The sequence below is a fragment of the Lathamus discolor genome, chromosome 5 (genome assembly GCF_037157495.1).
Source record: "Lathamus discolor isolate bLatDis1 chromosome 5, bLatDis1.hap1, whole genome shotgun sequence".
NCBI classification, from domain to species: Eukaryota; Metazoa; Chordata; class Aves; order Psittaciformes; family Psittacidae; genus Lathamus; species Lathamus discolor.
In genome coordinates this window covers 34,362,279-34,389,121 of record NC_088888.1, presented here as the reverse complement: position 1 = coordinate 34,389,121, position 26,843 = coordinate 34,362,279, and the positions used below count along the sequence as shown (strand labels likewise).

General features: G+C 38.2%; 1 protein-coding gene across 4 annotated transcripts; it reads right to left on the bottom strand.

The window, feature by feature from the left end:
• Window positions 1-482: 482 nt before the first annotated feature.
• Window positions 483-26,119, bottom strand: COG2 (component of oligomeric golgi complex 2). Of its 4 annotated transcripts, XM_065680311.1 has the most exons (18): window positions 25,906-26,114; window positions 24,910-25,071; window positions 24,030-24,095; window positions 23,063-23,143; window positions 22,328-22,431; window positions 21,288-21,396; window positions 19,394-19,573; window positions 17,912-18,036; window positions 16,535-16,661; window positions 12,677-12,816; window positions 9,312-9,373; window positions 7,906-8,057; window positions 6,509-6,709; window positions 5,710-5,782; window positions 4,604-4,746; window positions 3,146-3,285; window positions 2,483-2,663; window positions 483-924 (listed from the first exon to the last, which is right to left on the bottom strand). In XM_065680311.1, the coding sequence occupies exons 1-18, from the start codon at window positions 25,975-25,977 to the stop codon at window positions 823-825; spliced, it is 2,220 nt and encodes a 739-aa protein (XP_065536383.1). In that variant the 5' UTR covers window positions 25,978-26,114; the 3' UTR covers window positions 483-822. The 4 variants fall into 4 exon arrangements, with proteins under 4 accessions (XP_065536383.1, XP_065536384.1, XP_065536385.1 ...); XM_065680312.1 differs by lacking the exon at window positions 25,906-26,114 and having other exon boundaries at window positions 23,998-24,095; window positions 24,910-24,941; XM_065680313.1 differs by lacking the exon at window positions 25,906-26,114 and having other exon boundaries at window positions 24,010-24,095; window positions 24,910-24,941.
• Between the last annotated feature and the right edge of the window lie 724 nt (window positions 26,120-26,843).

Sequence of the window (26,843 nt, the reverse complement as noted above, 5' to 3'; positions counted from 1 at the left end):
CAGAACCCCAAAACACAAACACAACCTTATTTCACTCACACAAGGCATTCTCTCATTTGAAAGCCTCAAATTCATCTCCTACTGTCCCCAACTATGTCACCTGTCCCTCACATGTAAAAGATGACTGCACACAAATCACTCTAGGCTAAAGACAAATCTTTGTAACTAGGTCTGAAATGACAAGAAGTCAACATGTATTCAGGCAAAAAAAAAATTCCCAAATTCCAACAGATACCTTCCCCCCACCCCCCCAAAAAAAAAAAAAAAAAAATCAGTAAAATGAAACCACTCAAACCTCAATCAAGAGCCAAGCATCCCCTACGATGAGGGAAAGCAAGTAAGTGCAAAGCAGTAACAATAAGCAGATTCTTATTGCTGCAAGCATTTTCTTTATTCCAGGAGAGCTGGAATAAAGTCCTTTGAAAGGTTTTGACAGCCATCAATGAATCCATTTGAATTAAAAACGTATGGGACACCAGAAGTTAGGAAGACAATTTATTACATATTATTTTCATCATATAAGTTCATTCTTCTACATTTTAGGATGTACAACAAAAATAAAAAAAAACCCCACATTTTCTTCCACTTTTATTCTACAGTAGAAAGTTCAGAACTTCTGACTGCTTTCCATATAATGGAAAACTCTGGTAAATGCTCAGTCTTGGTGAAACAAGCCTATCTTGAAAGTAGATGCGCAGACTGGCTGCTTGAGATACATTAGGAAGCACTTCATTGCTACTTTATTTGGTAAAATAAAGAAGAGTTAAATTCTCTTTCTTTTAGGGACACTGTTTATCTTCAGTCACATGTTTTCAAAAATATCTAGGATTGTTCCGCTGTAGCCTGATCCCTGGCAGTTAGAACCAGCTCTGTAAGTGCTGAAAAGCTTTTTAGATTGCTTGTTTCCAGTCCCATCTTTCGTATCTGAAAACACAGAACATACATTAATTTTCTTTAAAATATCAAAAGCTCACTAATTATTCTACTTAAAACATTTAGCAAAACACATGATTTGTCCTGCATTGATATGTGGCAAAAACTCACAAGTGCATATAGTGCATGCTATGAAAAGATACTTGTAGCCAACTTTGCTCACTTAAGTCTTTACAGTTAATGTAGTGTCTTGCAGGGAAATATTTAACCATCATCTAGGCAAGCTGTAACTAAATCCAGCTGGAAGTTGTCCAGTGAACAGTCGGAAAGAGAAACTTGGCTCTAAGTTTGTTTTTAATGCATTGATTTCAAGCAAAATTTTTTCAAACCTCAGATGAGGTTTCTGGGCAAAATTTTAAAGATAAACATGAATATATTCAGGAACAGCCAACAGCATGGTGATGAAAGGTGCAAGAGCCTATGGTTCTAGGCTTCAACCTCCCTGGGGATGAGAACAACTCTACAAATAGGTTGCTGTGAGTCTTTCCTTACTCAGGAAATCTATTGCTCTGACAGTTAGGAAAATATGGCCTTGAGAAAACTAAGCATGCAGTGAAAAAGGAAAACCTGGATCCATAACAAAACCATAATGAAATAATTCTGAAAAAGGTGCTTGCTGCTGGAACTAACTCTTTGGAATGTTCACATGTACCAAAACAGCTCCTAAGTGATCATGAATAGCCTACCCCAGTTCAGCTTAAATTCACTTTGCAGTGATGTTAGTGCATATAATGGGAATAAAAGAACAAAAGCCCAGCCCCAGCCAAAACCTGCCAAATAATAAGTAAGATTTCCACACTGCCACCCAAATCTCCTTCAAGTCCCAAATATGTGAAAAGCATCTGTTCATACACAGGCAGACTTTATCTACCTGTTTTAATACATCAACAAAATCTGCTCACAAACAAGACCGATGGCAACTGCTTGGCAGCTAATGATACAAACTTGCACTTGGAATGTTGTTTATTTCTGTATATAATTCTCAGAAATAAATTAGTGCAAAACAGTATTCTTAAACAATTTCATGTAGCTAATGCACATATTTCCTGGAACGTTTACTTCTCTTATTTATTTTGTTATTTAAGGTTTTGTATTTGGCACTGAAAGGAACTTACAGCTACTCAGAACAACAAGTAAGGCTAACATCTTTAAAGCTCTTGGGAATAGACCCTTTACTCTGCAGTAAGTCAAGGCTGGAAATATCCAGAGAGAAGGCAAACAAAAGCAGGGTCATAAAGATGATCATAGCTAAGGAAGGTCCCTGCCCTCTGATCTGTCCATACAGTGTATTTTATTTTTGCTTCCGAGCACTAAGCACAAGTTTTGCATTTGTATAAGGACAGGAAAGCATGCATTACTCAAGTGGGATCTACAATCACCAAAGTCTCAAGTCACTTGCATTATACAGATGTGAAAAAAGAAAGCACCCCCCCCCACTCACAGTGACAAAGCTTTCAAGACCAAAAGACTAAGTCAAGCTTCTCTTTCCTCTCTCACACCCTTCCAAAACTAGTAACAATAATAAACAAACTTGTTTTTCATAACTTACTTGTTCTCCATAATATTCAACATCTAGGGCCAGCTGCAGTCGGATTTTGTTGTCATCACTCATGCCTCCATTTGTACCAACAGGGTTTGAAGTTGCAGTTCTTCTGGCTTGCTTCAATCTTTTTAGGCTCTCTTCCATTTTCTTAACAGAACTTAGCACATCAGATACAGTTTCATAATACCTAAATTAAGGAAGATGAGAAAGAAAAAAAATTCACTTTTACAGAAAAGACTACTTCATACACGTTAGTACATCACTGACCCTGAGAAATCACTATATACATTTCAAAAGTCAAAACAAAGTAGAACTCAGATTTCTTGAAAATTCACCCATTGTTCCCTGCGAATAACGAGGTTAAGGTCTTAACATCAATTCTGAAACAACATGCACATTTTTAGTTCACTGTTGCATTACTAGAGCTAAACAATTTTTCAAATGCCCTGTGCACAGCTCTGAGCAGAAGTCAGGTATCTGTCCCGCTTTTCATCTGCTGAATAAGCAACACCAGAGTATATATGAAGAAACACACCCTGCCAGAAGACGGGTACAGTCTTGTTTTCTTTACAGTTAATTCATAGTGCTTTAGGTATTCTTCCTGTGCCCATTCAATGAACACTGGAGTTTTCAATTAATACCAACAATGCTCTGCATGGTTCCTCTTACTTTTGTGTGCTTTCAGAGAGGGCACTTTCCAGCCATTGATGAATCATGGGCTGCTTCAATGTACCTTTGTATTCATTCTGCAGTCGGTAGAAGGGCTTAAGAGCACTGTCAACATAAGGTGAAGCTTTAGTTGGCACCTCCTGGTAGATGACAGGGAAACAAGGTGGGGAAAAAGAAACAGTAATTTACTTACTGAAAGCATCAACAGCAAATTCTAGCACATATATAAAATCCTAAGCCTGCACCGAAGCAAAGAGATATGTACTTCATTCACAATAAGTTAATGAAGAGGTCATCATACATAGAAAAGACACCATCACAAAATCATTTAGTAGTGTTATACAATGTGATATAACATAGAACAGTGTTCAAAATCACCAAAGCATTTAGAGAGATCCATGTGCTAGCTAGCCACTCCTATTATCAGGGCATGATCTTAAATGCACTTTCTGATCATGCCAATTTCAGAGAAAACTGAACAGACTCAGTGTCCACTATAGACTATTATATCTATGTGAAAATACCTACTATTTTATGCTATAATTCACTAAACAGAAAACATTTTTTATTTTGTTCTTATGCCATCCTGCTCCCTCAGTATATTTTCCAGAGGAATACTTTTGGGATAACTAGTATCCCCTATCTTCTCTTCTCATTTTGGTTGCAGAATGCTTCATCTCTCCATGGATGATCCACACATAGCTTGGGTGAACTTCATGCACTGCAAAGCAACAGAACACACCCAGGGTACACAAAATCTCTAACACCTGAAATACATCACTAACCTCTTAAGAGTTCCAAATCTTAGAATTTGTGTGTTCAAATCAGGCAAGGCTGTAGTACTCTGTGGTTCCTGTTAACCAAATTTCTCTCTATTGCCTGGATGATAACAAGCTAACTACCAACATGACTGCAGACAGACTGGCAAAGGCAAGTCAGTGTCAGAAAAAGCCAAGATCAGACAGACAATTGGTTTTGGTATCATATTTCAACATTTACTTATTTAGTTTCTCAAAAAATTACTCTTTTTAGCTATTCACATCTTGCTCTTTCTGTGCAAGATAGTTCTTGAATCAAATCCACGCAGCTAGTTCACTGGGAAGAAGTTTCTTGACATAGACAAAAGAAGCCTGCCGCTCAGTAGGTGCTGCATCTCACGGTATACAACATAAGAGAAACACATTTATCCTCTTTAACCGTTTTCCTCTTGCAGATGAACAGTTCTACTCCTTGCCCTTCCTTCAATGTTACCCTACTGAAAATTTTGAAAATATCATTTCTTTTCCTTTGCAATGAAGTAAAACAGTACATCACTAAATTATCTCAAAGTATTTAACAGGGCTCTTGACTGTCAAGAAGATATGAACAGGCCGGAAGAACTCATAAACGTACTGCCTGCTTAACATTCTTAGCATTGGCCTTTCCAAGACTTTTTTCGTATCTGCAACTAGCACTGACCTTATTGGTTCTCCTATATAACCTTGGAACTTCCAGTGCACTCTTCAGGTAAGCAAAGGAGGATTCACTGAGATCCTGGATAATCCTGTTATTCAAGGCAGGCACACAGGCTGATAAGGAAGTTTTTGAGTCTTCCAAGGCTCCTATTAAAGTAAAAATGCTAAAGTTTAAACTGAGCTACCCTGCCCGATCACAACATAAATTATGTGAACCCCACTATCATCCCAATCTCACTCACTATCCTAGATGTCTGCTGGTGTCAAATACAGAATGCTTCCTAAATACACACCAGCCATTTTTAAAACATCAACCACTCTTTAGTCAGAAAAACAGATGGAGGGAAGGAAAAAGTATCATTGTCTGGGCTTGCCTGGTTTTTTTTAGTATCGATGCAGCAAGGAGCTTGAATCAAAAGGCTCCAACCTACCACAGAAACCGTGGTTGTGAAATTCTTGCCAACAGTATCCAAATTCCCTATGGAACAACTGCAGCATACTCCAAGTTGTGATGGACAACAGGCTGTCTACTGACTGGGTGACATGCACAAGATCCTACCTCTCTTATGGACTTGGACATCTACCAATAATTCCAATTTAGAGATGTAAGTGGAATTCACAGCACAGAACTTCTGGCTTTACTTGAAGTCAGGGAACAGTTCACTCAACCAGCTACATGCTTGGCTTTAATTACTAGATTGAAATCAGGCTGCATGTTTCCCATTAAAAAAAAAAAAAAAAGGGCACTTCAAACTCTCAATTTTAATCAAACATTTTCCAGACTCAAAATGTCAGTTCAAGATCACAGAATCGTAGGACAGTTTGGGTTGGAAGGGACCTTAAAGACCACCTAGTCCCAACCCCCCTGCCATGGGCAAGGACACCTTCCACTAGATCAGGTTGCTCAAAAACCTGTCCAACCACGCCTGGGAAGAAAGCGTCTATTTAACAAGTTAAACCTAAAGCAAGCTTCAAGTAATAAAACCAATAGTATTTTCATTTTTTTCCACTGTAAATAATGACACTGTGTGTAAAAGGTGATTCTGTTTGGCTGGCAGAGTGGATCTGGGAGAAAGGGGACGGAAACTGAATTCAGCCTCTCAGCTTTACCTGCAATACAGGACATATTCTTGAAGCCAATCATTTCAAGTTTTGGTTTAACCATTTCTAAGATGTCAGGAATCTGAACAAAAGACAAAAACCAAAACAAATAGATACAGTCATGTTATAAACATATTTTCATTACTTTTCCTACATTCTATGCCTCCAATGCATCAAAAGACACCTTCTTTCCTATATTTTTACTGCATTTATGGGAAACCAGTACTACAAGAATACTTCACAAATTACAGAAATTTGAGCCTTATTGACCAAAAATACACAGAAGTCATCCCTACTGGAAGAAAATTAATGCAATACATCTCTCTTCCAAATTCTGGACCATAAGTAAAGTACAATCATGACGATAAAACTTCTTTCAACCTCAAAGATTAAAACCTGTAAATATTTAAAAGAGAGCATAATATTAAAGCTGAATATTGCACCACACTCCAAGTTGCAACAGAGATTCTACTAGTAAAGGCAAGACTCTGGCACAGTGACACTTTCCACCAAAAATGACCAGAAACATACTATTCTGGCTAGCTGTTAAGTCCAGCAGCTACTCATAAAAAGTTTAAATAACTAAAGTAATTTTTCTGTAATCTGCTATTCCAAATAAACACAATGTAGACCATTTATTTCAGGGGATATTTTCTACATTAGACTACTCCAGTATTAGCATTTAAGATTAAAAAAAAAGCTGTACAGTACATTATTTTAAACTATTTCATGTCCTTAACAAGATGCTAAACAGTAAGAATACATAGATAAGAAAGTCTCTTTTGTAAGTAAAGTCACAAGCACAAACCTGATCCTGAAGTTTGTCCAGATCTGCAGCAACATATACCAACTGAGTACTAGATATAGAAGGCAATGGCTGACTTTCTGAAGAAGACCCATTCCCTTGTTCCTCACTGGGGTTGAGGCTTACAGAAGATTCCTTTCTACCGGCTGACACAGATTTTTTGCTTTCCTTTGTGTTCTCACTGGAAATAGGCCTTACAGAAACCTGAAACATCAAATTGAGATGAGAACCTTAGCAATAGTGAAGGCAGTTAAAGCTGGACAAAGAGAAACAGTAAGGGATGTGTAACATTCTCAGCATGAGAATGGCACACGTACAAAGGATATTCCTAAATTATGTTAAAAAAAGTTATTTTGAAAACAGTTTCTGGTGCACTATGGAGTTGGATGATTTTGAGCAAATCTGTCAAACACATACTTCATTCAACTACTCTGTTTTAACTCTGGTACTTATCAGTACTGTTCATGAGCCAATTTAGCTGAGAGAACTGAGTCACAAGAAAAGGATAAAGGAAGATCTTACTGCTGTCTTCAGCTACCTAAGGGGCATATGAAGATAAGATGAACTCAAACTACTTTTCCTTGAGGTACAGTGATAAAGTAAGAAGCACTGGACAGAGACTGTAGCAAGGATAAATTCTGACCAAATATGAAGAAAAAGTGGTCAGTCATTGGACCAGGGCTCCCATAGATGCATGAAATCGGCATCTTTGCATATACTTAAAATTCAACTTCAAAAGGCTTGGTCTGAAAAACCTTATTTAAGATGGCCCTGTTTTGAGCAGGAATTTGTACCAAATGACCTCCAGAAGTCCCTTTAAATCACAACTATTCCATCATGCTGTCTTTCTATGACATAAGAAGCAGGGGCATGCTTGTATGGCTGGGAGCAGGGAGTAGAAGGGCAAAGTACAACCTCTCTTTCTCAGAAGCAGGGAATCATTGATGTCAAGTCAGCTGCCCATAAAACTTTGCATTTTATAATCTCAATGCTGAGCAACTGATCTAGATTAATTTATCCCTTTTTATTGGCAGGGTTAAGCTTTCACCTGGCTGTTTCACAACCTCTTCATTGTATCAATGAGTAAACACACAAAAAGAACAAAACCAAGATTGTGGCTACTTTTTTCAGTGGCAGAGGCAGCCTCAAGCATACATGGAAGTACAGCCTTGATAACCATCAGACAGTAACACCGCAGCAACACTCATATTTGTGCTTAATAACACGTTTTGTAGTGGTGCTTTTTATAAAACAAACTCATCAACTGGCAGAAAGTGTTCTTCGTAAAGAATGTTAAGTTCTGGGAAAAAGCGCTTAAAAAGAGGTCACATACTTTGTTTCACAAGGTCTCTTGATGGACATACCCAATTACCAAAAGCACAAGCATGCTGCTCTCTTACCTCACCAATGAACACAGAGTAGCGTGCCAAAATCTGCAGACTGAGTTTCCACAGGCGGTGTGCTAATAATGGTAAAAACATTTGATCTGACCAGCACTTCAGAAGACTTGTCCAGACCATGTGGGTGGCCAAAAGACAGTATGAGCTGCCATCTAGAAACAATCACACAAGGATCAAGTTCCTAAGCACATACTTAGAAGATGTAAAATCAGTGTAATTGTATTATCTGAGATTAAAATAAAAGGTAAAAAAAAAAAAAAGCCTTACAAAAAGACACAAAGATAGCAAAGAGGATTTATTAAGCACTGTCTAAAACAGTCATAAAATACTAGCTCTTCATTACTTTAGATTTCAAATTTCATTAAGTTTCACTGTTGCAAAAGCAACAAATGAGAATTTGCCTGCAACAAAGGCAGGAACAGCTTAGCCAAATAATCTACTTTAAGAGGTAACAATCCCAAGATAATTTTTGGCTGTCTTATAAAGAAGTTTTAGTAGACATGCTTTCCAGCCATAACAGTAATACTCCCTCAGCACTAAACTACTGCTCCTGTCGCAGTTATATCTGAAATAGAAACATTTCCTTAAAACACAGTAGGAATATCCATATCTAAATCAAGTATTTTAAAAGTAGTTCATGCACTAACATTTTATAGCATACAATTAGAGACATAATGCATATGTCTGCAAGCTCCAGGTAAATGCCTTGAAGTGGCAGGATTTATGCATTTAATCTCCATTAGGATTTTTTCTCCTGTCTCTCTTCGGAGAGCATGTGTGTGTATACACAGACACATTTATGCAACTCTTAGCTGCCTTCTTCATACGTATTTACTCTGTTAACTGAACTAAGCTTTTCTGATTACAGTATCCTTCTAATGAATAGACCGTATTTTCTCTTCCACTGTAATCCTTCCTGTGCATATCTCCTCATCTGCTCATAAATCAATGCATATTTTTGGAGCAGACACCAATATGAGAAACCAGAACAAGCCTATATGCTGCATATACTGCCAACAGATAACCAGTTTCACTTCTACATAGTCTTAAATAAGAAAAATATTCCACAGTAACACAGCATAGGCTTCTGGTTGTCACTTAAGAGGATGCCAAACGCCAATTTGCTTCCTTCTTGCACTGAGAGGATAGTTACACAAGTATGTGAAGGGCTACTGCCAAAAGGGGTATTTTTAGGAAGTGATCACAAAAAGCACAATACTCTCATATTGCCTTCTCTATAAAAATGAAACAGTTCCCTATGAACTGTTTAATAAGTTCATCAGAAAACAGAAATCTCATGTAAATCCACTGGATGCATGTCACTACTTAATACTCAAACGACAGACAGCAGCCACTGTTAGTTATATCACCATTTCCTTCACAATAAACTATTATTGCAAGTTTACCTGGTGCTTCCTCTAGTGTATCTGAAAGTGCTTCTTCTAAGGCCCCTGCTATTTCTCTGAATCTGAGAGACAGAAAGGTTTTGAATATTACAATTCAACAATTGCTTAAATTGATGACTAAACATTTTTTCAATGTTTATTTCAGTATTATTTCAATGTGTTATCAATTGACAGATTTTACATCTATGGTTATTTTTTCCCCAGCATAAATTGGGATATAAATGAGACCGACATTCAAACACTTGAAAATGGGCCTTTAACATTTCACAGGCAGATATGAAGCTGATACTTTGGGAAATTATCAAGGTCACAATTGCAAACATTAACAAAATGATAGCTCACAGTGTGTCAAGTCTTCAGCTTTCCTGAGAACTGAAGTTTTGGGTTTTTTCTGTTTCTGTTTTTAAACTAAAAGTGAACAAATTATCTCACACTTTCTTTGGCTGACCTTCAGATACGTCACATGACACCAGAGGCTTCAGCTTTCTACATGTTTGTTAATGAAGAGTGGCATAAGGTTCTGCAAACAATTCTGTATCTGGCAAAAAATCAATAGTTCCTCACAGGATACCTTTGAACCCCTTTGTAAAAAATTCACCCTTTAAAACAGCAAAAAAAAAAAAAAAAATAAACCTTTCCTCCACAGGTTTTTTAGTACAAGCAAAGTTAATATTGAAACCTTTGACACTTTCCCTTAGTTCGAGCATACTGGATAAACAACACAGCATTTCCCTCGTCTAAAAACTGTCAGGCAAGAGCTGCAGAAAATTCTTTAACCAGCTTTTCCCTCTAAATGCTGAAACAAAGCTATCATTTTAACCTCCCCTATAGAGAGCTCTATTGGCACTGATTACCCCTTTCTTGCTTTTATGTGCATATAGGCCTTTCTATCAAACTTCCTATAAAACTATAGGGTTCCTCTTAACTGACATTTCCAGATGAGAACAGTGGCCCACCTAGCTTTTCTTGTTCAAACTCCTAATGCATGTTTAGCAACCAAACTTACTTCAGAAACAGTTGCAAAATGGCTTCAAATCAAACCTCATTCCTGCCTATGCACCACTTCCACTGACAGAGCAGTGTCTTAAAGTCTTATGGTAAAATGGATTAGAGAATGGAATTGAATTTTTAACAACATAATATTTACTGAATATTTCTTACATAGGAAAAAAAATTCCCCAATGTAGGGTTCACCACAGTTCCACACTCAGTTGTACTGATGTAATTTAAGGAATGGCAAGGGAAAGAGTTACTGGGTCTGTTTGAGACAGCAGTGCTACAGAAGAAACACCTGTACATCTATCTGTTCCTTAAAGGATCATTTGTAAGGCGTTACTGAGGGCTGATTGTTATGTGTGATTTCTGTAATCAAAAAAAGAAAAATCCTTGAAAATAGAAAACCCCCAACTATCTTAACTCTAAATGCCATAGTGTGAGATAACAGAATCATAGAATGGTTTGGGTTGGAAGAAACCTTAAAGATTATCTCATTCCAACCCTACTGCCATGGGCAGGGAATAATACATAAAAATCCTGATGTAAGGATATTAACATATCATTAAAGAAAAAGCTTCCTTCATATATGTATTATTAATATATTGCATTATTTTCACAGCTGTGCACTGAAGAATTCATGGACACTTTCAAAACTTATCAGATTATTCCTATACATAGGAATAATTGGTGAAAGATAAAACAGCTGCTGTTATCCAACCATTCAGTGAAATAGTGAATTATTTAGACTTACAGTAATCCTGGATTAAAGGAATTTTTTTTAATCAGTCAAAGCTCAAAACACCTAATGGGGAAGAACATTTTTGAACAGAAAGAATATGCGGCAGGTCCATTTCAATTTTATGAGCAAGAATATCAAAGTTTGATCAAGTGGTCACTTATCAGAAAAGTTGCAAACAAAACATTTCAAACAAAAAGGGCAGACTCACACATCTATCAATGATATACATCTGTTAAAAGGTTCATAATGGCTACTGTCCAACAGACATTTTTAGTCTCTGCACTCAGCACTGCTACTGTAGTAAGTACACCTGCCCCTTCCCTTGGGCCAGCACAAATATTTGTACAGTTAAGTGGTTTGGAGAAACTGACTGGAGTTGAACATCAGCCTTTTTTTGCCCAGAGCAACAGATCCTCCTATCAATTCACTACACAGCCGAAGGAACAAATGTGCAAGCAAAAAATCAAACCAGAATGTCAGAGCCTGGGACTACTGTGCATTTACATTTCACAAAATGCAACGAAACACCAAAACACCAAGATTCTGCTCACAGCCCCATGCTCCTGTCACTTATACTAGTTCCAGCACTTCAGATTCCTGGATGAAATTTTTCACCAATAATGTAAATCTATTCTGGATTAAAGATACTGGATAAATGTGGCTACGCTTGTACTGTTATTGCCAGTTACAAAGTCACGCAATAAAAAAATGCCAGGTTAAAAAATACACAAATCAATTTCTCTCCCCTCTCTTTTGGAAATTCTACCCTTTCTTTAGAGACCCTCAGAAGGTTCTGGACCAAGACAGATCACACACAGCACACTTAGGTCATAGCAGACTTCATCAATAGTTCTCTTTCTTGCCTGGAGACTTGGTAACCAGCCCTAAAATCAAATGCGCAGACTACACTTTCTAAAAATATGGTTTACGTTCTATTCTGTTCATTAACATTCTAGCATTACTTGAATTAAGATGGGGCTTTCTTGGGTTTCTCTGCTCTCTTTTAGCTGCAAGATATGTAAAAGATAATGCTGCAGATACATCAGACCTGTTCTGAAAAGTAACCTAAAACTTATTACTTAACTCCTCAGGAAAAGGAAATAGTAGGGGGAATCTTTGGGAAGGACATGTTGCAAGACCCAGCACTTCACAGAGTATATCCTGTGAGACACAAAGAATGTCAGAAACATTCTACATCTGGAAAACCTGTAAGTTATCAAGTCCTTTAATTCTGTATTTCTAAGAAGAAAGACTCCTTCTCTCACAGTAAGTATTCCTCTGGATTTGCACAAGTAGCATCCTTCGACACACAGTTTAGTTCCAGGGATAGTGGAGAAAAAGAATTTGAAACAAGATTTCAAGACTTACCTACATCTGCTCCTGAATGTCTTATGAGTAATGCATCAAAAACAGTGTAATGCAGTACATATTCAGGAGCAGCTGGTTGTGATTTTGCTCAATTACCAAAAGATGTATAAAACAGTTACTTGACTAATTAAATTCTTAGTCTGACTTCTACAATTTGCTGACAAGGGAAACTCTGAACTATGAGATCTGACCCTAAGCCAGATCATCCCGCTGTGATTGACTTTTACTTTTGAAAGTGTGAATAAAAAAATTACATACTAACCTTATTTGAAAATACACAGGCAAATTCCATTTGTTATTAAAGCTGTGGTAAGATGGGTGAGCTCTTAACCGTTTCACACTGGCCTGGGAGCCACACTGTCGTTCAAATTTCCGTACAAAATCCATACTAGTAATGTACTTCTGCAGGCAGAGAACAAGCATTCTGATCACATACCAGGTCCCAGCAGACAAGGAAAGTCACTGCTCATCCAGCAGAACTCTTGTATTACACTTACTACAGTTAACCACACTTCAGAATGGGCTGACACTAACTCCACCACTTAATCATGCTAGGCTAAAATCATGGATTGCAGTGAAAACGAAACCAATTAACTGGTAGCTCTTATTCTGTGATAAGAAAAGCCAGTGCAGGACACTTCTAAAGAGCGTAAAACTGTTCAAGTACCCTGAACAAGAAGAACTGATCAGAGAGAAGTATGAATAGTTCTGAGCTTAGTCACTGGAGTGGAACAACACTGCTGCACAGTACTAAGAACAGTCAGTCACAGGAGATAACAGGCATACAACAAACAAATAATCAGGAATGAATCCCAAAGTAAACATAAACACAAGAATGAAAGCCTATTTTTTTTGTTATATGGACCTGTATTATAGGAATTTCTAGACCTGTTTGCCTAAAACTATGTTTTGCAAATACCAAATATTTGCATAAGAATTTCAATTTCAGATAAACTAACTTTATCCACTGTATACTTCTAATAAGATGTTTACAAACAGTGTTAAGCCAGTTGCAAGCAAAGAGAGATTATATTAATACTCAAAGGCACTGTGGGCTTACTCTAAACAGTAACTTACTAATACCCCGAAAATAATGAAATAATAAATTAAGTCACACACAAAGCAGAAAGCCAAGAACACAAAGGCTATGTAAACCAATTTAGAATCAAAATACAGCTAAAATCTACCTCTGCAATGAAAAAGTTTGGATTACGTGCAACTTTCTTTTAAAAAACACCCAAACCAAAGCAGTCCTAAAACCTATGGTACATGCTCAGTATGCCACTGTGAATTAATGAAGTAAGCCTGATTGAACATCCCAGTGCTTCTGGTTTCTCTGCAGTAAAAGCAGCAACAGGGTAGCAAGACTCTTCCTACAATCCAGAGCACTACGTGAATGATGTGATTTTGCTTCTTACGAACCAGCAGAACACTCTGAGGAAAAGCTCCTGAATTGCTGCTTACAGGTTCTGCTCTCAGAAACTCCTGTGGCTACACGACATGTATTGACATGGGCTTTTGCGGTGTATGCCAGCAAGTTCCTAACTTTGTTAAAGGTATAATTTAAGCATACTTTTCTTGTGACATGGCAGTTGTAGTGTTTAAAGACAGTTCGGTGGGTCAAGACAGCATTCTGAAAATGCACGCAAAAGCTTTTAGGTAATGACTTTTCTCCCAAAGTGGCTGTATTTATAACACAATGGAACCATATAAGGTATGGGAGCTAAATCCAGAATGAATGACAGATTAGTGCTCTTTCAGGCCTCCTTTCTTAGATATTAAACTCAGCAATGTAAAAAGGTAAATAAGCTGTTAATGCTTTGTCACCGTAAGTATTAGTCAGCGATATAAACCAAAAAACTCTTAAGAGACCTAACACTCATGTTCAAAATAGAAGACAACTCAAGAGACATTTATCTAGTTACTGATAACATTATATCCAAGAGAGAGAACTAACTGTAGGACTCATTCCCATTTCAGCTTTTAGGACTGAATTGTTGACTTCAAGTGGGAAACAAAATTGAGCAATTTTCTAACAGAGGAATCTAAACTTAAACTATCTCAAATGAATGTTCAGGGATAAAAGAAGTACTCTTTTCACATACCCTGTAAATCTACAAATCTGACTCAGAAATAAGGGCACAACAACATGAAACAATTTTAAGAAAAACTCTATATAAGTAAATGGTGCATGGATTTAACATTCATGCTTACACTGCCAGTTCAATTCTTCCAGGATTTAAAAAATAATTTTTCTATTCTCCAGCTCTATATCTAAAAACCTCCCAAAAGTTAATACAGCATATTCAAACTTTTCGGCATTAAACCTATACGTATGTACATATGCAAATAAACCTGGAAAAAATATACTTTTCTGCATTTCTATTAATCTAAAAAACACAGATAGAAGATTACTGTCTCAAATCTGTGTTGCATTACTTGGCTTAGCAGCAGTGCAGAAACAATTTAAATGGTTGTTTTTCCCTGTCTTATTTCAGAAATATCAGTCTTCAGACAGAAATGTTTACATTTGTCATGTCAACTTCTTATTGACTTTTAGGTAAAAAATTTTAATAGTTTAGATTCTGAGTCACTTAAGTAGTCAAAAGCAGTTTGGAAAATACTTTAGACCTACTACATGGTTTACCTGAAAGTCATGTGGGGATGCTGGGGTTTTATGTTTGTTTAATAAACACAATGTCACTGCTGGTATCAGTATAATATCACAGCCTTTCAAAAATAATTCATTTAAAACAACAAACCGAGCTATTCTGCAGATAAAATACATTCTTGTGTAAACCAAAGAGCAGAGACAACAGAAACCCAGCATGGCTCACAATTTGCAGCATTCAGGGCATTAGGTGAAAGCTTGAAGAGCGACTGAAACTGTATGGGAAACATAGTACTCTTACCAGGAAGGGGGAACATACTACAGTGTCATTTGCACAGCATTACCATAACTTCCTTCAACATCTATTTTATTTGCTTCTTATTCAGAGCCTGCCCTGCAAACATTCACTGTCATACCTGCCTGCCTTCAATTATTCATATATCTGTATGGAAAAGATCTTAAATTCCAAGACAAATACAAGTATTTAGGTGAAAGCAGTTTTGCATGAACACAGGAAGAAGAATCATTAGACACCTCCACCAGCAATCTAACATTTCTCTAAGTCATCTGTTCTGACCTGCCTACTGTTCTTTCGTTCACACTATTTTTTATTGCCTGCCAAAGGCAATAAAGGAAAAGAAAAGGTTTCACAGTAATCATGAGTCAAACGGCAAGTTTAAAAAAATAAAATAAAATACAAATCAAGTATTTCAGCAATCCTGTTCAATACAGACAGACAGGACATGAAGAAGAGCATAAAGCTCGTATTTTATGCTTGTGACACACTAATCAAGTACTGCCACAGCCAATCGTCATACCGGACCAAGAATCTGTTTCAACATTAGTAAAAGATGATCTTCTAGAGGCAGGGCAGTGCTGCCAATGATGAAAATATAAAAGTGACAAGTAGTTTAAATTCATTTTATAATGTAACCTGGCTTCATAATTGCAATACCACAGAAAATACATCTTTTACGTTCTAAACCTTATCATACTGCCTCCAAATACTTTTGTTTCTATCAGCTAATTCATGATTCTAATCGCAACGTAATCTGCAGTACTGAAAGAGAGCAAAAACTAAAACAAGCAAGTGAAACAAATTTTTTTTTAACCAACCACAGTAGAAAGCAAGTTGTAACTCAGGTATTGCATTACCATTAGAGCCTTTTCTATACAGAAGTCCTACTCTTGGGCGAACACTGGAGTTGTCCCCTCCCACCTTCACTTACGCTGTAATTCTACAATTAAGAAGGAACACCTACTCCTAAAACAAATGCTAAGACCAAATTCACATGATCAGTGGTTTCCAGTAACTCCTGTATGAGATTTCCTGGTAAACTCGAGGGGAGAATTAATTCCTATGAAAATTAAATCAAGTGATTTGAGATAACCTCATACAACAATATGAATTTACACAAAAAGCAGCAAGGAAAAGAAACCCTAGAGAACATAACTCATTCAATTCTTGTATATGCCAAAGGAATCACAAATGAAAAAAAAAAATATTACCTCATGAAACACATCTGGGTTTCCAGGGTTAAACAGTGATGGTAATTTCTCTTCTAAACCATGTACTATTTCTGGCCACACTGAATTCACTAAGAAATCATATCCAGGAACAATATCTGCTTTTTCACTGAAATAAAATAGCAATTATTCCACGATTATATTTTACCATCAGCCTTATATGTGAAGGCAGGATTAATTAAAAAGACATGCACTGCATTAGACGAGATGCAACTAAGTTTTTCTATGTAGGTATGCTAATTCCCTTATTCTTCCTTTGAGGTCTCCTATCCAATCCCACAGTCTCAGCAAATGCAAAGTATTTTTTATAACTCTCAAAGTGCTTTAGAATCTTATCAGTTATATATTTTGCAAGTGTGTTCTGGAAGATGATTACATTTCAGCTGAAAACTCCTATTCTTACTTGTGTATTTCAACAACTCCAAAGAGGTACCGAGTAATGCAACTAATGCAATGGAAAGAAGCAGAACTTCTTCATAATTGTTCCACTCTGTATTTATACATGACATTGTGCTTCAAAGCAAAAGATTAAAAGCTACCTTGCTTACGAAAATTTATAAATTGAGAGCAGAAGAGATACAAGCATTTAATTCCAGTTCAGTACATCACAGTACAACGTAGAATCATTCCATTATTAAGAAGAAAGATTGTAACTTGCTGAGGGATTAAAAGAATTGAAATGTTAGTAAAACTTAAGAGTCATAAAAAGCTCTGCAATGGATGACTAATTAGAAAAAGTAATTCTGCAGTCCCTAGAGGCTACTATATTAACCAGCCTGCAAACAGACGAATAAATGGATACAATTCAGTGGACCTGAATTATTTAGCCCTCAAAACCAGCCAATTTAATTGCATAAGGAATTAAGCACTTTCAGAGAAGACACTGAAAGTACAAATCAATTAAACTTGTAGTTCTAGTACATGCAAAATACCAGCAAGCCTCTGAGGACCACGCACACTCTTCTGATGCGCACTAACAACCCAGTAATATTTGAACTTGTATTTTTTAATAGCTTTATTATGCCCTTCTGCTTGGATGAAATGAACAATCATATTTCATGGATTCAAAAAACAAGGTATCTGACACACTGTACTATGAACAATACTAAATTCTACTACTGAAACAAAGGATTCTCTGTCCCTCCTCTGAAGGTCTGGGCCACAGCACCCAGAAAGTCTGTTCAGTGTTCTGTTTTGAAAAAAACACAGATATGAGCCAGAAATCAAACCTGACTGTGAATCTTCAGGAAAGGCCAGATAGGTGGCTTGTACATCAAAGCTAATTATGCACAGCATTTTGAAAGTGTATGATATTTGCTGTAACTTCAGTGAAATCAAAAGAAACCACAAGATACTTACCTCGAAATAGCTCCGCCTGTTACTTCACGCAAGAGACGGCAATGATGAGGAACAAATTCCAATAGTCTATTGTACATAGACTGAAGTCCATTAGGATGAGATTGAACGTACTGTTCCACAATCACCTGCCAGGAAGAGTTCAATGTTAAATGCCAGAAAACCTAATATAAAATACTGTAATGCAAGACTCACAATCTAGTCCTTCAAAACTCCTACCACTGTAAGCCAAACATTGGGATAGTTCAGTATATTACTTTTTTATATACAGTTTCCAAGTATAACTTGCCAGCTTGAATTATTACTTCCTTTAATGCAGCACTCTAGCTGGGAAGATTGGCCCCAAAAATGGGAATGAGTTTCTTACTTTTAAATGTTAGTCTGGCTCCCCACCCACTTCATACATCACTGATGCCTGAAGCAGTCCGTGAAAGTAAATACATGACTGGGAAAAGCTAATCGAATCTCAGAACAAAGTCATAAATCTCTTCTAAATTTAGATGTTGATGGTTCAATCCCACATGCAGGTAAGCCAGTAGCAAAGAATCTTCCGTGAAAATGCTAACTCTTTAATGCAGCTAGCAAAGTAGTTTGCCTGGACAGTACCCCATATCCAGTGAACAAAGACAATTGCTGCCATAAAGAGAAGGCAGATCATAGTTAGACAATACGAGAACAATAGCTTACATTTCTTAGTATTCTTCTACCTGTCTGAACACTTTTGCCTCTTGCTACATAAAGAAGCAGAATGGTGCAGAAGTGGGGAAAGAACAGGCACTAAGAAAACTGAGGGGGAAAGATGACCTGGCCCCCACTAAAGCATTTGCTACAGCATTAGCAAGCACCCAAAGGAAGTTTGTCCTTAAGGGGAGGACAACCACCAGTTGACTCCCTCTCCCATCCAAAGCCAGGAGCTAGTTTTGCTTTATAAATCTGTATGTATACAAAATAAACTCAGGAAAATTTTAAATGTTTCATTCCCAGCAGCAGAAAAGAAACATCCTACTGACAATGACATATAGCTCAGGTGGCATCAGACATACTGTTTTGTCACAGGGAACAGCTAGAAAATGTAGAAACTGCTTCTTCAGACAATGGGAAGGAAAGGACATTGCACAAAGAACTATTTTTGCTGCATTTGCTTGCTACTGAGCCAGCCACGGAGAAATGCAAGCCCCAGATCTGGTGCAATTCCCACAGATGCACCCTGGTCCAGAATAAATTGGATTTCACTGCAGTCATATGCTTGGTTTAACGCTTGCTTTTTGGACTTCTTGGCCCAAAAAAAACCTCCATAGGTAAGAAAGAGAATCCCTTTTTTCTAAAATAGCAACAACAAACAAAGTGACATTGTGTTGGGGCTCAGTTCTCCTGCTCTCTCCTCAAAGGCATTTTGAAACTCATGATGAAAGCTGGAGTTTAACAGGAAAAATAAGCATGTTTGCAAAACAATTAATTTTCTTAGGATTCATGTTTTTATCTTACCTCATCTATATAAGGTTTTACAAGCACTTGACCAACTAAAGCCTCTGCATCCCGTGTTTTGTCAATTGTTGCATAAGTGCGAAGACAGTGACGTATTATGTCAACATTTGAAGTCTGAAGGCCCTCCAAGAGCAGCCCTTCCAGAGACTGCTGCAACATAGCTGTTATTCCAGCTATACGCTATGAAGAGAAACAAATATAATAATAAAAAACAAAGCCTTGCCATTATTTTTGAAGTAAATTCTTCCGGAAATACCTCAGTTTGCTATTTTCATTTGAAAGGTGCACAAGTTTTATTAAGTGTTAGCAAGAAATGAACGCTAGCACAAGCTCAGTGGGTTACTGATACTATTTAACAAAGTATTTATTAGAGTAAGTTAAAAGGCAAGTATTTTCCTCTGTATGTTGCAAATTATGTATTATCTAAAGTCCTCTTTATCCTGAAATTTTGATAAATGTTCCTTGTTCAACTGAACCACTATGTGTGATAACATACAACAGCTTTACAGTAAGTCACTGGGATAACAACTGGGGCATTTATCCCTCACTCAAAACCTGACTGTGTGTTTCCAGCACTACTTGTCAAATTACTGCAAACCAAAGACATTGAGTGACACTGGTACAAAAAAAATGATGTCATTAGATTCCTTCTGGCTTCTGCCAAACAGCTGCTTCAGTCAACATACATTCTTTTTGCTAACCCTTATTCCAGATCTCCTGCTACATCTCTTCCACTAGGTCCAACTCCTTGCTACCCTACCTGCAGACACACTGCTAGCCCAAGATGGTCCTTCCAACTGTGTATCTGAAGCAAGTTCAGAAACACACATTAGTAGTTACAGTTGAACTACCAATTTAACCAGTCAAAATTATTCTCTGCCCTTTTGCATGCTGTTGCGTTCATCCATCCTAAAACAATTCCACAGAATTTGTTCTAAACATGCCAAGTCAGTAACCCAACCGCTGACTAGTCATGAAACCTACAATCTGATGACCTTACCAACACAAAGTACAGGACAGAAGTCCTGGCAAGCACCATTAAGGGAAGCCACACAACAGAGTAACAAAGGTTCTCTCACCATGAATACTACTCTGCTGCTCATACTTACTCCTGTTATTATCCATGTCTGATAACAAAGTGGCCAGAATGTTCTTGTAAACTGTCCATGAATCAGCACGGTACCATGGAAGTCTTGAGCTGAAACATGTTTATACTGCCAACAGGCATGTGTATATAATGAAAAAATGGCACTATGAACTACCTTACTAGCTCAAAAGCAATCAAGAATGCCAGCTCCATGCTAACCCAGTAAAAGCATTACCCCGTCTCCATAATATCTACCTTTCAGCACAAGTTTTCATTTCTTCCCTCTTTCCAATGAATGGATAGAAGAAAAAAACCCACCAAAACATCAATTCATCTGTGACAGTAGTTACTACAGACAGACTATTAGAGATTAGTGTACCAGGCTGAACAGCCACAGTTTGGCAATAAATTTCAAAAGACAAACCTGAATATACTCAAGACAGCAACTCTGCAGAAATACTCCATTTATATTCTGGTCTATACACTGCAGCTAACAAAACCAACATCAGTCTCTAGAACTAGGCCTCAATATCATCAAACAGGCAAACTGCAAGATACATTAGGCTGACAAAAATTTGTCATATTTCCTACTCTTATTCTAAGTAATTTGTTCTAAAGTTAGGAAACAAAGTCTAAACCTTCAGAAGCAGCAATACCTCTACTTGACTGATAAAAATTACCTCTTGAAACACATTTTTACCCATAAATTAATTCAACAAAACCCTGTCAAAACAGGAATTTGTCTTTGAATTTTATTGGCTTTGCTTGACCCTGCAAATGTTAAGTTGGCTACTATGCAATACTTACTGGTCTTACTTTGTCCAAAAGGGGCATTCCTTTGCTTTGTACTGCATGAAATTGTAGTTGATTAAATTCTGTGGCAATTCTCTCTAGAACCTGTCCTGTTAAAAGTGAGCTAGAAAAGAGATGATACAAGATGGAATACATAGATTCTTTCAAATCAACTCAGTTTCATCTGCAGCAGTTAGATAATGCTCTCCCCAATTTTTGTGGTTTAATCTAAATGTTTGGAATCCTGATAGGTACTACTACAATTACTGCAATCATGTAATAATAATCTGGAACACACAAAATGACTATAGTTGTTTTGGGGCTATTAAGATATGAAGTAGGTGAATCAAAGGTGAGAGGAACATAAGATCTTGCCTCAGCATGAAGCACTGTCTTCTATATGGCAGTGCTGTTCATTGTCACATGAAAAGTCAGCCTTACAGAGCTCAGAAACTGCAGTAAGCGCTCTTCGCCATCCAGATTCGTTTCTCGTTTCCCCTTTCTGTTATGTGACAGCTATCTCTAAAGAGGCAGTCCTACCCTTCTTTCCCTGAAGCTGTCAAAAAACAAAACTTGCAAGTCTGTTGGAATTTGTCACAAACCTTTCTTGTACCAGAAGTTTTACATGTGTGGCTTGCCTGCCTTAGACTATTCTTGCAGCAGTCCTTTTGGTTATACATAAAGCAGGGAAAACAAGAAAAGCTATTTCCCATTTTACTTAAAAATGGTATTGGAATAAAATGTAGTGTAGAGAATATTTCAGACATGACAGGATTAGTGACTTTCAATAAAAAAAAATATTATTGCATGCAACTTCAAAAAGCACATTTACTGAAAGCACTGCAATTCAGAACTTTGGAGGCTGTTACAGGTTGTGCAACTGACCAGATTACAGAAGACAAACTCCAAAATTACTAAAGTAACAGTCACTTATTCCATCAGAGTTACATTTCTAAATATATATCCTAATGCTTGTAAACTTATCTACAGTAATACCATGAAATAAAGTTAGTCCCATCAGTTATAAGCGAAACTGAGTATTACAGATTTTTTACCTGTTTCCCTCTAATGAGGACAATTCTTTACTGCCTTGAGAATGTAGTATCTTCTCAATTTTCTCAACGGACTGAATAACATGAATAAGTCTCAAGACACACATCTGCAATTAAAGAAAAATTTTTCATGGATTACCCCAGTCCCAATTTATATTATCTAATGACCCTGAAGATATTTTGGATAGTTTTTTAGGTTTGTCTGTTGGTTTGTTGTTTTTTTTTTACTGATGTAAGTTTTCTCCCTTCATCTTAATACTTGAGCCATGTCTCACCTGAAGTACTGCTCATGTAAGTCCATAAAACCCTGCAGACACGTTTTTGTCACAGACATAGATGTTCTTATCCCTGATATTTTCCCAAATTCAGCAGAAAGACAAAGTTAGTGTCCCACATATAAAAATTAAAACTACCATATTGCAATGACATTCATAATATGCAAGTTTACATACTACTATAAACAGAAACATGAGCAATTACAGTAGAAACAAAAGCCAGTCAAATAAAAAAACGTATGTTTTTGGCAAATAAAGTAAAACATTTATGCTCAATTAGACACTGCAAGAAAAAATTGTCTTCCAACCGTAATGTCAATATCTGTTTTTACAGGTACAAAATCCTGCACAGTGTGCATCTAGAGAGCCTAAAACTTTTTAAATTATCTTTTCTCCGGGTTAGTGGCAAAACCAAAGTCATCCTAAGGAGGACCTTTTAAAAGTAATAATTTAGCTGTTATACCTTTTTTCTTCTGATATCTTCTTGTTTAGTCATCCGGTCATCTACTGCCTGGATTCCTTCACTGACACAAGACTTAAGACTCTGAGAGAGAAAGTCACTATGTAAAGATCACTTCCGACTTAAGGTTTAAAAAAGCCTTAAATCAAAAATCTTAACTTAAAACAGGAGGAGGATTACTAGGAATATAGGAGCGATAAAAGCTACAGTATATCCACTGCCCTCTATGTGAAAAAGCCAGAAATAAGACTAAATAACTGAAAGTATAAGCTGTTCCTTAAGTACTGCCACTAGAAGTTACATTATTTTGACTGGAAGTGTTCTTACTGAGAACAAACGACCTTTCACCCAGAAACAGACAATAAAACCAGCTGATGTCTTGAAACTGAAGACAGAAATCAGACTTAAGTTGCATTTTTCACATAATAAATATTTATCTATGGTAACTGAACCTGTTGTCTGTTCTAGACATCAAGGATATGATATTTTGAAGGCACATCTAGGAAGCAAACATCCCTTTGCACTGGCTGCCAAGGTGATCAAAAATTGTCCTCTGCTAAAGACCAAGTCGCTGTGGGAGAATAAGACCCACCTTCAAGAGGGTGATCTTCTATGGTTAAACCACAGCTCTAAGGAAAAAAAGTCCTTAAGGGGCCTGTGTTTTTTCTGAGTTATTTACTACCTACTAAAAAGTTACTCAAATATTGAAACAGAATCAATATTTCACCATAGACTTGTCTTGCAAGAGTTTATTCATTTATCATGTTTAAGGCATCTTTTATATCTTCATGAAAATGTAAATTTAGTGCTAGTACAACAACATTGTGAAAACACAATGCTTCTCCTACTACCATTCTAAGTCATTAATTTTTGTTTAACAATTAGTGACATAAGTAAAAGACATTCTCTACAACATATGAAAATGAGCTGAGGTTTACCAAGCTGCGTACAATGATCGTTTTGAGCATACCATAACTTCTTCCCTTAACTGGCCCAAGGGTACTGAAAGCTGATTAAGAGCCTTGTCCATGCCAACCTAAAGCAATTATAATAAAAACATTTATGACATTTTTTATAAGTTTATATGTGAATTAATGACAAAGACATCACTTTACAGATTCTAAAAGAGAACTGACAAAAGATACCTCCCCTTTATAGTCTCCAGTTTTAAATGCTATGCACAAATACATTACCCCATATACAGGCATAAAGACATCAGACTGCTTGTCACACAAAGCCAAAAAAAACAATATTCCTTGACCTATGGAAATTTTTCTTCCCATAAAAAAAATTGGTAAATCTCAGTCTTTGAACTTGTATAATTTGATCCTGGATGAATGGGAATGAAAGCACAGGAGACACAGCGGGCAAAACATTTTAATATGAAAATAATCACAATTTTCAGTCAAATATATTGATGGGTTTTTTGGTTTTGTTTTGGGTTTTGCTTTGTTTGTTTGAGTATTTTTTTAAAGATATACTGATTGTATAGTAAGTTTAAAGTCTTCTATAAGAATCCTTCAGAATTACTATTCTAATGATTTATTTCCTTCAATTTTACAACTGCTGGCAGTTTGAAAAAAAAAAAGTTGTCTGAAGTCTAACTTCCTAGTGAATTAGTTTTTCAAGACAAAAAGCATTCATCTAAAACATTTACTACAGACCAACAGCAATTCTGTAGAGTACCTGAATTCTACAGGATCTGTCTTTCAGTTTCTCTCAGGGAGTCACAAGGGGTCACAGTTTAAGATGACAGTGCCAAAATAAAGCCACATACTTGTCATACGAAAACTAAAAATCTTACTAAACTAGTAAGTCTGAACTACACAGTACAATTTAATAACACTTACTAGATTTGTTGAGAGATTAACAAAATCTGCATAGTCCTTATTTATGAGTTCTACCATAGCAGTTTTAAGGAGTTTGTAATAGAGCTCCAGATCCTCTCTGAGCTCTTCCAACTGCACACGCTTCCTGCAGTCTGATACAAAGTGATCAACATCAAAATCTGGCTGTAAAAGAAACAGGAAAGAGATAAGGATGTAAGTAAAAAGTTCAAACCAGGAACACATCCCTCCCCACCTCCAAAATAAAGTATTCTGTATGCCAGAGAGCTGACCAAACTAAAGCTTGGGGGGGGGGGGGGGGGGGGGGGCAAAAACGCTATTTAACAAAGTAGTTTTAAATGCTTCAAAATCTTGGTCTTTAATCCCAAAAGCACACATGTCGTGGGTCACAGTACCTAAAAGACTAGCTCTCCAAAACACAGGACTGTACATTCCTTGTACACTCTTAAAGAAAACCCAAACACATGCTGGAATATAGTATTAAAAACTACTTTTAAGCTCTCCAAGCAATGAGGCCCGAATGCCGGCTATCAGTCTACCTGCAACTTAGCCTCGAAGCACGCAGAGGCTGACTTGGAGGAAGCATGCCTGCGGTCTGCCCCAGGAGCTGACCCGCAGCACCGGCCCGGCCCACAGGCACAGACGCTACCCGGCTTCAACCCCGCGGCTGACGCCTCGGACAGGCCTCTCCTCCCGTCCCATCCTCTCTCCTCCCCTCCGCCCCGCCGCTCAGGTTCCGGTTCAACCTCGCAGAGGCAAGTCCTGCTCGGTGCAAAAGCAGAGGTGCAAGCCGCCCGGCCTTGCAAACGGCCCGGACCCCCTCACTGACACAGCGGTCCTCCAGGGGCCTCAGCCCGGGGAAAGAGCCGTGGTGGAGTTAAAAGTGCCCGAGCAAGGCTCCGGACCCACCTCAGCCCGCAGTGAACCCGCCACCTCCCGCCTCAAGAAGTGCCTCAGGGCGCCCCGGGCCTCCAGTATCCTTCCGCAGCCCTCACTCACCTTCATGAACTCGTCCTTGTCAAAGCAGAGGTTCTCGGGGCCCCGCGGCAGGTTCATCTTCTTCGCTTCCATGACCAGGCCCGGCCCGGTAGCCCCACTACGGCGGCAACACTGGCGGCTGCCACGGCACCGCTTCCTCTGCCAGCACGGCACGGCGGGGCAGGCCCCGGCCTGCGCCAAGAGCGGCGCAGAGGCCGCCAGCCGCCGCGGCAGCGCCCCCTGGAGGGCTCCGAGCGGCCCTGCAGGCGCAACGCGCGGGGAGGTGGTAGCAGGGGAGGAGCTTGTGGAGCTGCAAGGATGTTGGAGAGGAGCGCTATTCGGGGGCTGCAGTGATGGGACAAGGGGTAATGGGTTCAAACTTAAACAGGGGGGTTTAGGTTGGATGTGAAGAAGTTCTTTACTGTGGGGGTGGTGAGGCACTGGCACAGGCTGCCGGGAGAAGCTGTGGCTGTGCCATCCCTGGCAGTGCTCAAGTCCAGGTTGGATGGGGCTTGGAGCAATCTGGTCTAGTGGAAGGTGTCCCTGCCTATGGCAGGGGCTTGGAACTGGATGATCTTTAAGGTCCTTTCCAACCCAAGCAATTCTATGAGTCTATGACATGAGCTGGCTTACCCAGCATCTTCAAAAGGCAGCCCTCTGGTTCCTGCAACCTGTGAAGCTGGCACAGATGGGCTGTGATGCTGATTTGGGTGCCTCGCGGTGGGCATCAAGCATATAAAACTGATCTGATCACACACAGCTGTAAGAGCCCATGGGACAATCCATGGAGACCCAAGGATATGGATGTGGGAAGGGGCCCCAGGGGGTGCTACAGTGCAGCTTCCCTGGCCCTGAGTGGGGTTCCCGATGGTTGCTGATGGCCCGTGGCCATGTCCGCTCTGGCTTTGGGTCTTGCCAGGCAGGGATGTCCCACAGGCTCTTCAGACAGTGCTGGGGTC